This window comes from Rattus rattus, chromosome 15 (genome assembly GCF_011064425.1).
Source record: "Rattus rattus isolate New Zealand chromosome 15, Rrattus_CSIRO_v1, whole genome shotgun sequence".
Lineage (NCBI taxonomy): Eukaryota > Metazoa > Chordata > Mammalia > Rodentia > Muridae > Rattus > Rattus rattus.
In genome coordinates this window covers 24,210,345-24,222,217 of record NC_046168.1, presented here as the reverse complement: position 1 = coordinate 24,222,217, position 11,873 = coordinate 24,210,345, and the positions used below count along the sequence as shown (strand labels likewise).

Below are 11,873 nucleotides of genomic sequence, written 5' to 3'. Positions count from 1 at the left end.
TAACCCAGGGCCTTCAAGATATGAATTGAAAGCATGTCACTCTGGTATTACTGAAAACTGGAACCTAATGTAACATCAGCTTCCACAGATCAACACTGAGATGCAATATAGAACTAAGAATACAGTTTTCACACAGACTCACACAACTAGAATATGTATACATGTTTCACATGAGCATAATCATGGCACGATACTGAACAGGTAGAGGCAGGATAGTCAAGGTGTGGTGACCCAGAGTAACTGCAGAGTGGCTTCCATGCTCTGCTCCAGTACTCACAGGTTTTTTGACAACCAACATCAGAGCTGAAAATTACAGCATAAGCTCCCTACTGACTCCATCTCTCTTCAGAATGTGGACTTTGTCCTGATGAAGTGCTCAAGGGTTCATTGTGCAATGAGTACTGTTTTGAAGACGAGGTGCTGAATGAACTTACAAAACTCCAGTCAGAAGGGTCAGACTCTCAGTGGTTAGAAGCAGAGAGATGAGCAAACACCTGCATCCTGACATCATGGTTCAGCTGATGTTCAGCTCATTGGTAACTGGGGTTTTAAGTTCCTTTTAAAGTTTTCAATAAGCAAGCTTTTCAAAATCACTAAGATGGGGAGGTGAAACACTCCTATTAACATGGCTACTTGCTGACGATGCAATCAAAACAACTCTTGATCAGAATATAAAATAAAAGTCACTCAAGATAAAGGAAAAACAAAAGCGAAACGGGGGGGGACCAACCCAAAACAGGGGCAACTAAAAAACTTGGTTCCAAACACTGAAATGGTAAATCCATATAAAAAGTTCTAAATGCACTTACAGTGCAAACTTGTGTTTCTTTCTAGTTTCTCTTCTGTACAGAAAATCTCTTTAGAAACATCGCCTCCCTGCATTTCTTTCAAATACCTGAGAACAGTAAGGCTTGAGGAGACGCCCACTCACATGCAACAGGCCTCAGATACTGGGACTTCGGCAATACACTTGCTGGATCAAAGGTCCAAGATTTTCATTATAGCGTTTTGGTCAAACTTGAAACTCAGAAAGGTTCTGGATGAAAATGGGAACTTGCAATGTCCATTGCATGCTACAGAATGTCCCTCAGCATGTTCTACCAGCGGGTCTTCACCAGAACAAGGCAAGTCACATGCGGCATCTGCTTAGGAAACAAAATTAGTAGACAGTGATTCAAACAGTTTACCGGACACTGCCTTTCACCACTCAGAGGGAAACTCAGGTGGGTGTGTGTTAAGTCTTCCTATAATCTGACTCAATCCTGAGCTTAGGATTCAATGGAGTCTGTTATTTCTACTTTTTTCTACTTATTTCTATTAATCCAGATATTTTACCCTACCTTTTAAGACCCATGCTTTCAAAATGGGCCTATTTTTAGCTCTTATATTTGTATTTTGTGCCATAGTAACCAGAGCTTCTTGACAGAGGTTCATATAAAAATTACAATTAATTAAACTGTAAAGATTAGAAGAACAGAAAATACAGTTAAAGTTACCAAGTTTTAACAGATTAAGACAGAAAACCTCAGAAGCTTTTGGACAATTAGTCTTAGCAATGCCTGTTGGATATAGTACCAAAAGTTAAAAGAAATACATGAGAACACATCAATTTTAAACGCTAATGGTGGGCCCCATGTTTAAAAGACAAGCATAACTTTCCATAGTAAGATTAGAGCATCTTTGTTTATTTTTTAATCGGGTGTGTGGACATCATGTGAGAGCACGAGCACATGCATATCATGGTGCACACATGAAGGTCAGATGGCAACCTCATGTTCATGCCTTTCACCTTGAGATGGGGCCTCTTGGTTGTTTCTGCATTGGCCATGCCCAGGCCAATCCCAGGGGCACTGGGATTAAACACTTGCACTGCGATGTGTGGCTACTCAAGGGTCTTAGTGGTCAGAGCTCAGGTCTTTCTATCCACTGAGTTACCCTCTCAGTCCTAGAACATTTCTTTGAGACAGCTTTCCCTTTCATTTGTTTTAATGGCTTCACACTCTGCTCCTAGTGATGTAGGTGATTCAATTAACCACTTCAGGACTGTGCAATCGATAAATCATTGGTGGATTTGCAGGTGAAAAAAATTTTTTGAAACAAGGTTCCTCTTGTGTAGTCCTGACTTCTTCTGAAGACAAGGTTGGCTTCAAACTCAGAGACCACCTGCCTCTGCCTCCTGAGTGCTGGGATAAATGGCATGCACCACCACGCCCAACACTCTTCACTTCTTAAGAGTTTTCAGTATAAAAGGTTTCAGGTTTTGATGAACATGGAACCACAGTACAAGGAAATTTCATACTATTCACATTAGCAACTAAGAAAACCAGTGTACTATACTTTAAACGACATTTACTAATCAAACATCAGTAGCACTAATGTAAGTTTGCATATTCATCATGGTCAGTTTCTCTGGTGGTGAGAGTTGTCCATAAGCTCATGTTTGCACGCTTAGACTCCAGGCAAAGGACTATTTAGGATTAGGGGGTATGCCCTTGTGAGAAAAGCTGTGCTGCTGGGAGTGAGTTCTGAGGTTTCTAAAGTCCACTCTAGGCCCAATGTCTGTCTCTGGCTGCTACCTGTAGATCAGCAGGTAAAGTTCTTATCTTCTTCTCTAGCACCCCGCCTGCCAGCTGCCATAACCCTCTGAACCAGTGAGCAAGTTCCCCAAATTAAATGCTTTCTTTTAAGAGTTGCTCTGGTCAGTGTCTCTTCATAGCAATAAAAGTGACCAAGATTGTTTCCAAGCCAGACACACTATGTTCTAGGTGAGGAAGGAGAATTGGAATCATTTAAGTAAAGACTATGCTTAGCAGCATTTTACAAGGTTGACTTGTATATATATAAAGACAGCTTTCTATTAACAAGTTAAAGGAGTTAAATTTTTAGTTCCAGTCATAAAATAGGGATTTAAAAAGTATTTTTCTTCTTATCTTTGTTTTAAAAAACAGATGAATAGAAGTTCCTTAGGTTGACCCCATTACCTAAAGAGGCAAAAGGAGAACGAGGTGTTCTCATTACCACATTCCCCATTCCCTGAGGCCAGAAGCCAGTGTTCATGACATTTATTTACGGGGACTAGGGGCCTGGCACTTAACAAAAGGAACAGGACATTTGACAAGTGATGTTATCTGGATCACTCCTTCCAGCCATTTTTTACCAAGAAAACCTCACACATGCCATCTCTGCAGCACATAGGCAGTGCATCCAAAATAATCACCACCACTGAGGAGCCCACTGAAGTCACAGCCCCACAGATTTTACAAAGGAAATGGCTTGCCTGTCTCGAAGTTGTCCTGAAGCTTTCGTGGATGGAGCTTCTTTTCACATTTCTATGAAAACAAACACAGCACAGCAGTCTCTTGTTACTCTTACTCATTAAAACTCCAGAGATATATGATCAAACACTTCAGGTAGAAAACTAAACTAGGAATCATTATCCCCAGTGGGGCTTTACAAAGCCCAACTTTTCAACACTTTGGAGACCATATAATGGCTAGAAGCACTATCGTGTATAGTTCCCCACCTTTGCACAGGACTGTTTCAAAGCCTCTCTCATGTCCCAGTACAAGGAGTCAAACCCAGCTACGCAGGGCACAAATAGCTCTGCAGTGAACAGCATCCCCTAGGCCTAACACCAAGTGAGCATCATTCCTTCCAACAAGCACCACCACTACTGTCAGTTCTGCTGACTCAAGGAAAGCTAACGGAAAGACCCACAATGCTGCACTACTACAATACCAACCACTTGGAAATTTACATCTTTTTCCTGTTTTCATAAAAGAGAGTAAAGGGAGAAATTTTGACATTCACATTTATTCTCTTGAAAAACAAGCAACGTGTCAAGTTTTATTTTGTGAAGATCAAGCAGCAAATCTTAAACTTTGTCAATATACTCAGGAACACATCCTTCAGCATTCAAACTTCTCGTCTCTCTGACTGTGGGGAAAGGCACTGATTAATACAGTTTAACAGCTGCTGTGTGATCAGGGAACAGTGGCATTGCTACACAGCCCAGCTGGCCCTCTACTGGAGACTGCCTGTGACTTGCATGGCTGACCATTGACCTCTCACAGACCATTCTGCTCTGGATTTATCATTGTTTTTCCTTTAGAAACTTAAAAATGGTTTAAAACTTTATTACTCAAAAAAATTCAAAAATAAAACCCTACAACCCAGCAAAACCCCAAACCTGTGAGTTAGAACTAGAAAGATAGATAGATAGGTAGATACAAGCATCACAAACAGAATACAAGAGATAGAAGAGAGAATCTCAGGAGCAGAAGATTCCATAGAAATCATCGACACAACTGTCAAAGATAATGTAAAACAGAAAAAGCTACTGGCCCAAAACGTACAGGAAATCCAGGATTCAATGAGAAGATGAAACCTAAGGATAATACGTATAGAAGAGAGTGAAGACTCCCAGCTCAAAGGACCAGTAAATATCTTCAACAAAATCATAGAAGAAAACTTCCCTAACCTAAAGAAAGAGATGCCCATAAACATATAAGAAGGCTACAGAACTCCAAATAGATTGGACAAGAAAAGAAACTCCTACTGTCACTTAATAGTCAAAACATCAAATGCACACAAAAAAAGAAAGAATATTAAAAGCAGTAAGGGAAAAAGGTCAAGTAACATATAAAGGCAGACCTATCAGAATCACACCAGACTTCTCACCAGAGACTATGAAGGCCAGAAGATCCTGGACAGATGTGATAGAGACCCTAAGAGAACACAAATGCCAGCCCAGATTACTGTATCCTGCAAAACTCTCAACTAACATAGATAGAGAAACCAAGGTATTCCATGAAAAAAACAAATTTACACAATATCTTTCTACAAATCCAGCCATACAAAGGATAATAAATGGTAAAGCGCAACATAAGGAAGCAAGCTACACCCTAGATAAGCAAGAAACTAATCGTCTTGGCAACAAAACAAAGAGAAGAAATTATGCACACAAGCATAATCTCACATCCAAATATGAATATAACAGGAAGCAATAATAACTATTCCTTAATATCTCTCAACATCAATGGTCTCAACTCCCTAATAAAAAAGACATAGATTAACAAACTGGATCCACAATGAGGACCCTGCATTCTGCTGCCTACAGGAAACACACCTCAGAGACAAAGACAGTTACTTTCAGAGTGAAAGGCTGGAAAACAACTTTCCAAGCAAATGGTCTGAAGAAGCAAGCTGGAGTACCCATTCTAATATCGAATAAAATCAATTTTCAGCTAAAATGCATCAAAAAAGATAAGGAAGAATACTTCATATTCATCAAAGGAAAAATCCACCAAGGTGAACTCTCAATCCTAAATATCTATGCTCCAAATACAAGGGCACCTACATACATAAAAGAAACCTTACTAAAGCTCAAAACACACATTGCACCTCACACAATAATAGTAGGAGATGTCAACACTCACTCTCATCAATGGACAGGCCATGGAAACAGAAATTAAACGGAGATGTAGACAGACTAAGAGAAGTCATGAACCAAATGGACTTAACAGATATTTATAGAACATTCTATCCTAAAACAAAAGGATATACTTTCTTCTCACCAACTCATGGTATTTTCTCCAAAATTGACCATATAATTGGTCAAAAAAAAGGCCTCAACACATACAGAAAGATAGAAATAATCCCATGCATTCTATCAGGCCACCATGGGCTAAAGCTGTTCTAAAAAAACAATGAGGGAAGAACGCCCACAAATACATGGAAGTTGAACAATACTCTACTCAATGATAACCTGGTCAAGGAAGAAATAAAGAAATTAAAGACTTCTGAGAACTTAATGAAAATGAAGGTATAACATACACAAACTTATGGGACACAATAAAAGCTGTGCTAAGAGGAAAACTCATAGCTCTGAGTGCCTGCAGAAAGAAACAGGAGAGAGCATATGTCAGCAGCTTGACAGCACACCTAAAAGCTCTAGAACAAAAAGAAGCCAATACACCCAGGAGGAGTAGAGGGCAGGAAATAATCAAACTCAGAGCTGAAATCAACCAAGTAGAAACAAAAAGGACCATAGAAAGAATCAACAGAACCAAAAGTTGGCTCTTTGAGAAAAGTCAACAAGATAGATAAACCCTTAGCCAGACTAACCAGAGAACAGAGAGTGTGTCCAAATTAACAAAATCAGAAATGAAAAGGGAGACATAACTACAGAATAAGAAGAAATTCAAAAAATCATCAGATCCTACCACAAAAGCCTATATTCAAGAAAACTTGAAAATATGCAGGAAATGGACAATTTCCTAGACAGATACCAGGTACCGTAGTTAAATCAGGAACAGATAAACAATTTAAACAACCCCATAACTCCTAAAGACATTGAAGCAATCATTAAAGGTCACCCACCCAAAAAGAGCTCAGGTCCAGAGATTTAGTGCAGAATTCTATCAGACCTTCATAGACGACCTCATACCAATACTATTCAAACTATTCCACAAAACTGAAACAGATGGAGTGCTACGGAATTACGTCTATGGAGTCACAATTACTTTTACCTAAACCACACAAAGACCCAAAAAAGAAAGAGAGCTGCAGACCAATTTCCTTTATGAATATCGACGCAAAAATACTCAATACAATTCTGGCAAACCGAATTCAAGAGCACATCAAAACAATCACTTTCAGCAAAGTGGCTGAGTATAAAATTAACTCAAATCAGTAGCCTTACTCTTCACAGAAGAAAAACAAGCCGAGAAAGAAATTAAGGAAACGACACCCTTCATAATAGTCCCAAATAATATAAAATACCTCGGTGTAACTATAACCAAGCAAGTGAAAGATCTGTATGATAAGAACTTCAAGCCCCTAAAGAAAGAAATTGAAGACCTCAGAAGATGGAAAGATCTACCATGCTCATGAATTGGTAGGATTGATATAGTAAAAATGGCCATTTTACCAAAAGCGATCTACAGATTCAATATAATCCCCATCAAAATACCAATCCAATTCTTCAGAGAGTTAGACAGAACAATTTGCAAATTCATCTGGAATAACAAAAAACCCAGGATAGCTAAAACTCTCCTCAACAATAAAACGACTTCTGGGGGAATCACCATCCCTGAACTCAAGCAGTATTACAGAGCAATAGTGATAAAAACTGCATGGTATTGGTACAGAGACAGACAGATAGACCAGTGGAATAGAATTGAAGACCCAGAAATAAACCCACACACCTATGGTCACTTGATTTTTGACAAAGGAGCCAAATCCATCCAATGGAAAAAAGATAGCATTTTCAGCAAACGGTGCTGGTTCAACTGGAGGTCAACATGACGAAGAATGCAGATCGATCCATGCCTATCACCCTGTACAAAGCTTAAGTCCAAGTGGGTCAAGGACCTCCACATCAAACCGGATACACTCAAACTAATAGAAGAAAAAGTGGGGAAGCATCTCAAACACATGGGCACTGGAGAAAATTTCCTGAACAATACATTAATGACCTATGCTCTAAGATCAAGAATCGACCAATGGGATCTCACAAAACTACAAAGTTCTGTAAGGCAAAGGACACTGTTGCTAGGACAAAACGGCAACCAACAGATTGGGAAAAGATTTTTACCAATCCTACAACAGATAGAAGCCTTACATCCAAAATATACAAAGAACTCAAGAAGTTAGACTTCAGGGAGACAAATAACCCTATTAAAAACTGAGGTTCAGAGCTAAACAAAGAATTCATAGCTGAGGAATGCCGAATGGCTGAGAAACACCTAAAGAAATGTTCAACATCTTTAGTCATAAGGGAAATGCAAATCAAAACAACCCTGAGATTTCACCTCACACCAGTGAGAATGACTAAGATCAAAAACTCAGGTGACAGCAAATGCTGGCAAGGATGTGGAGAAAGAGCAACACTCCTCCATTGCTGGTGGGACTGCAAAATGGTACAACCATTCTGGAAATCAGTCTGGAGGTTCCTCAGAAAATTGGACATTGAACTACCTGAGGACCCAGCTATACCTCTCTTGGGCATATACCCAAAAGATGCCCCAACATATAACAAGGACACATGCTCCACTATGTTCATAGCAGCCTTATTTATAATAGCCAGAAGCTGGAAAGAACCCAGATGCCCTTCAACAGAGGAATGGATACAGAAGTTGTGGTAAATCTACACAATGGAATACTACTCAGCTTTTAAAAACAATGACTTTATGAAATTCATAGGCAAATGGATGGAACTGGAAAATATCATCCTGAGTGAGGTAACCCAATCACAGAAAAACACACATGGTATGCACTCATTAATAAGTGGATATTAGCCCAAATGCTTGAATTACCCTAGATGCACAGAACACATGAAACTCAAGAAGGATGACCAAAATGTCTATGCTTCACTCCTTCTTTAAAAGGGGAACAAGAAAACCCTTGGCAGGGAATAGGCAGACAAGGTTTAGAACAGAGGCAGAAGGAACACCCATTCAGAGCCTGCCCCACATGTGGCCCATACATATACAGCCACCCAATTAGATAAGATGGATGAAGCAAAGTAGTGCAGGCTGACAGGAACCAGATGTAGATCTCTCCTGAGAGACACATCCAGAATACAGCAAATACATAGGCGAATGCCAGCAGCAATCCACTGAACTGAGAATCAGGACCCCTGTTGAAGGAATCAGAGAAAGGACTGGAAGAGCTTGAAGGGGCTCGAGAGCCCATATGAACAACAATGCCAACCAACCAGAGTTTCCAGGGACTAAGCCAGTACCCAAAGAATATACATGGACTGACCCTGGGCTCCAACCACATAGGTAGCTATGAATAGCCTAGTAAGAGCACCAGTGAAAGGGGAAGCCCTTGGTCCTGCCAAGACTGAACCCCCAGTGAACGTGATTGTTGGGGGGAGGGTGGTAATGGGGGGAGGATGGGGAGGGGAAGCCTATATTGAAGAGGAGGGGGAGTGCTTAGGGTGATGTTGGCCTGGAAACCGGGAAGGGGAATAATAATCGAAATGTAAAGAAGAAATACTCAAGTTAATAAAGATGAAAAAAAAATAAATAAAATAAAAGAATGACCACAGAGAGTTGAAAATAGTTTAGTTCATTAAGACAGGATTAAATTAAATATTGCAGGATTAAATTAATAAAATCATATTGCTAAAAAGCAAGTAAAGAACTAAACCAGCATCACTTGCCTAGACAATGCTTGCTCGGGTCTTAGGAACAAGAGTTGTCTACTGGGCATTGAGCACACAACTCTTACCATCAAAGGATTCTGCTGCTTTGCTGGCTGACCGTGAATTCCGTTCACTCTCTTCTTTTGATTAGGTGAATCTTGATACTGTTTTCTGCCATTTCCTCTCATATTTTGATTCTGCGAAAATATGAGTAAAAATAACTAACATGTAACTACAGTAAAAACCACAGGAATAAGTATATGTTTATCTTGATTGAACAGAGTTCACAAGGCACCATCAGGATATTTAAACAGTGCTGTACCAATTCATTTTCTTAGAAGATTGCTTTGCAAAGGAACATTCTCTCAAACAGGAAACAGCAAATATATCCTTCTTTCGGTCCTTTCCTCGCCTCCTACTTTATCCCATGTTTGCTTATAAACTCCTTATCATACAAAAACAATTCAGGGTACAGCTGAGAGGTAAAGTTTATGTAGAGCCACTGAGTCAAACTCTAGCATGCAGATAAAAGAAGAAACAAGAGGGAGGAAGAGGACTGTGGGAGACCCAGCTGGGAAGAGAGGCCAGAGCACATGAGCACACACAGGAGGCTTCCTTTCTTTCAGGCTCCTTTCATATCATGCATGCAGATGGGACTGTGTGTCAGAGTGGAGGTCAGAGAATATCACTGCAGACTCGGTTCTCTCCTTTAGCCTTTGCACAGGTTCCAGAATCATACTTGGTTGTCAGGCTAGTGTAGGGAGTGTTACATGCTAAGCCATCTTCCCGTTCCCCAAAGTTCTTTACAGTACAAATTAGGCAGTAGGCACACTCAGTTAAACTATAATAAGCAAGTAAGCGCCATCAAGAGGATAATCTTTTACAAAATAAAGACTGGTATTTTGAAAAGTTGGGCTTTTAGTCTTAACTTTAGATACTTTTTTCAATGTCACTTTCTACTTTAGATTTTGAAAGTCAGCTATTTTAGAGAATTGTGAATAATGAATGTGACTCATCAAGATGTTTCTCTTCGATCCACCTACTCACTCACAGAAAACCTCGAAAGCGGGTGGAACAACTGGCAAACAAATGCTGAGGCGAACAGACAGTGGGTCTCAGTCTCGATTTTCTCTTGGCACTGGCTCGTTTCCTGTGCCATGCCTTACTGTGTAACTTGGTGGCACAGGGCATGTTTGTCAACACCAGCAATACTTTGTCCCACACCTAGGGGCTTTTCTGCTGCTGTTTGACTCTTATATAGCTCTGGAGAGCTAAGATCTAGGGAGGTCCCATACCGCTATGCCCTAGCACACTTTCCAAACATTTTACTTCTTCAAAACAGAACCTTGTTCCAAACCAAAAGGAACTATTCCTAAAGTCTCTACCACTTGCAGCCATAATCACCACTGAAGTACCTTGTGCCCATCCTCAGCAAAGAACATAAACCACACAATTTTATACTTCTGTCCCTGCCTTACTTCACTCAACCAATGTCAATCATCTAGACAGTAGATGGCTCAGAATTACTCACTCAAGGCTGCAAACAGCCCAGGGCCGCGCTCTGAAGGAAGCTGTGATATTCTCTATCAGAGCCCTGTTTTCAGTATATCTGTTTATCTATGTAGGTGCAGAGTCGCTGAGTCTGGTGATAAGTGCACATGGAACTTATGGGAAGCCATCTCAAAGCAGCTGTCCCTTCTTTCGCTTCCGAGAACACGGCACAAAGGCACATGTTCTCTGTACCCTCAAAACAAGGATGATTTTGTTTGGCTGGTTTATTACAACAGCCATTCTGAAGCTTAACTGACTTCCATTTCCCCAAAGGCAAACACTGTTGAGTCGTTTCTGTACTTAGGAGGCCACCTGAGCCATCCTTAGAGAAGTGCCTGGTCAAATGTCTTCAAACAGGGCTGGGTTTTATAGAATGTTTTAATGGCTACTATTCTTGAGGCAGCAATCTAGAAACCAATAAAATGTTCCTTAAGTGCAGAATAGAAGAACCGTGGTATGGTTGCTTACCAAATAACACAGCGCTGAAAACATGTTATAACATACTGTCCCTTTTCCATAAACAAGAGAGCCTATTAATCTTCACTCAGAATCGTCTTCTTTATGACCTTTCACTGGTGGATACATTAAAAAGGCTCAAGTGTAACATTCCATTATTTACCACATTGGATTCATTCCAAGGCCATGAAGGATAAGGAGTCTATGGTCTGTTCCAGTCACAAGATGGAACCCTGGGTTCCATCTTAGCAGCTCACTAACTGCTACACACAGTACCTCAGCTGAAAATATCTTGAAGTCAAACAATCAAAGCCTCTGAACAAATTTCAATCACTTACCTTTGCTTTGCAAAGGTCCGACACCTCCGTGTGGTTACTGTGCTTCTGTTGCAGCGGCTGCCTGTGCTTTACCCATTGGTCACTAGGAGAACCTTCAGGAAACAGCTGCTGGCTGTGGCGGAATTTCGTTCGACTACAGCAACATTTAAAAAAATATGATGAGTTTTTTTTTTTTTTTGGCAGTTCTTTGAAAGCCTGGATAGTTTAGCTGACCAGCTATATGCTTTACTTTTTAGTATCTACCTTTGCCCACTGTAATTTTAAGTTATAAAGGCAGAAATTTTTTTCAAGACAGGGCATCTCTGTGTAGCCCTGACTATCCTGGAATTCACTCTATAGAGCAGGCTGTCATTAAACTCAAGTTTCACCTTCCT

The 11,873-nt window shown here is 40.3% G+C and overlaps 1 protein-coding gene across 1 annotated transcript in view; it reads right to left on the bottom strand.

Annotated features, from left to right (window-relative positions):
* Positions 1-730: 730 nt before the first annotated feature.
* Positions 731-11,873, bottom strand: part of Dcp2 (decapping mRNA 2) — a 32,863-nt gene continuing 21,720 nt past the window's right edge. The window contains exons 8-11 of the mRNA XM_032886177.1: positions 11,500-11,632; positions 9,241-9,351; positions 3,278-3,329; positions 731-1,142 (exon numbers count right to left, since the gene is read on the bottom strand). Of these exons, the coding sequence (XP_032742068.1) occupies positions 979-1,142; positions 3,278-3,329; positions 9,241-9,351; positions 11,500-11,632 (460 nt within the window). The 3' untranslated portion in view covers positions 731-978. The remainder of the gene's footprint in view (positions 1,143-3,277; positions 3,330-9,240; positions 9,352-11,499; positions 11,633-11,873) is intronic.